We start from the raw sequence: 1,016 nt of genomic DNA, 5'->3' as shown, positions 1-1,016 counted from the left end.
TCACATCACCTTCCGAGATAGTTTAAACCAACACTAATCATATAAGAATCATGGTCCCTCACCTATACTATAAGACTATGTCACGTATCACAAGAATATAACAAGCATATGCGTAATACGGGCTGTTACATCCTTCCCCCTTTAAAACATTCGTCCTCGATTGTTAGCATGGTTATCCAGCCCAAACAGGTTCAAGCCTAAGTTAGTACTACTAATAATCACATAATACATATAGACTTATACTTGTCAACGCCTCAACTACGCATTTTCATTCTTCTCATCGATCTGAAAGAGATGAGGATACTTCAATTCCATTGCTTCTTCTGCTTCCCATGTAACTTCTTCTACTTGTTGGTTCCTCCATAATACTTTTACAGAAGTTACTTCTTTATTTCTTAACTTCCTAACTTGTCTATCCAGAATAACAATGGGTACTTCTTCATAAGTGAGATCTCTCGTAACCTGTACATCTTTAGTAGGAGTAATACGAGATGGGTCACCTACGCATTTTCGAAGCATTGAGACATGAAACACCCGATCAACGGTTGAAAGCACTTGAGGTAACTCTAACTCATACGCAACTTGGCCAATTCTTCGGATAACCTTATATGGCCCTATATAGCGTGGACTCAACTTTCCCTTTTTACCAAATTGCCTCATTACCCGTTTCATTGGTGACACCTTCAAGAACCCCCAATCCCCTATAGAAAATTCTAGTCCTCTCCTTCTAACATCCGCATATGATTTATGTCGACTTTGAGTTGTTTCTAGCCGCTATTGTATCGCTTTGACTTTTTTCATAGCTTGATGAACAAGATCTGGCCCAAATAAGGCAGTTTCACCTATTTCGAACCAGCCAATTGGGGATCTACATTTTCTACCATATAAAGCTTCATAAGGTGCCATTTTAATACTTGAATGGTAGCTATTGTTGTATGCAAACTCGATCAATGGCAAATGATCATCCAAAGTACCTTTGAAGTCCAATATATAAGCTCGCAGCATATCCTCAAGTG

The 1,016-nt window shown here is 38.8% G+C and overlaps 1 protein-coding gene across 1 annotated transcript; it reads right to left on the bottom strand.

Annotated features, from left to right (window-relative positions):
• Positions 1-258: 258 nt before the first annotated feature.
• LOC125839115 (uncharacterized) lies at positions 259-660 on the bottom strand. The gene has a single exon (XM_049518086.1). The coding sequence runs from the start codon at positions 658-660 to the stop codon at positions 259-261; it is 402 nt and encodes a 133-aa protein (XP_049374043.1).
• Between the last annotated feature and the right edge of the window lie 356 nt (positions 661-1,016).

This window comes from Solanum verrucosum, unplaced genomic scaffold (assembly GCF_900185275.1).
Source record: "Solanum verrucosum unplaced genomic scaffold, falcon-dt-bn FXZP01000030.1, whole genome shotgun sequence".
NCBI classification, from domain to species: Eukaryota; Viridiplantae; Streptophyta; class Magnoliopsida; order Solanales; family Solanaceae; genus Solanum; species Solanum verrucosum.
The sequence above is the reverse complement of the archived record's forward strand: the minus strand, read 5'-3'. Positions and strand labels throughout refer to the sequence as shown.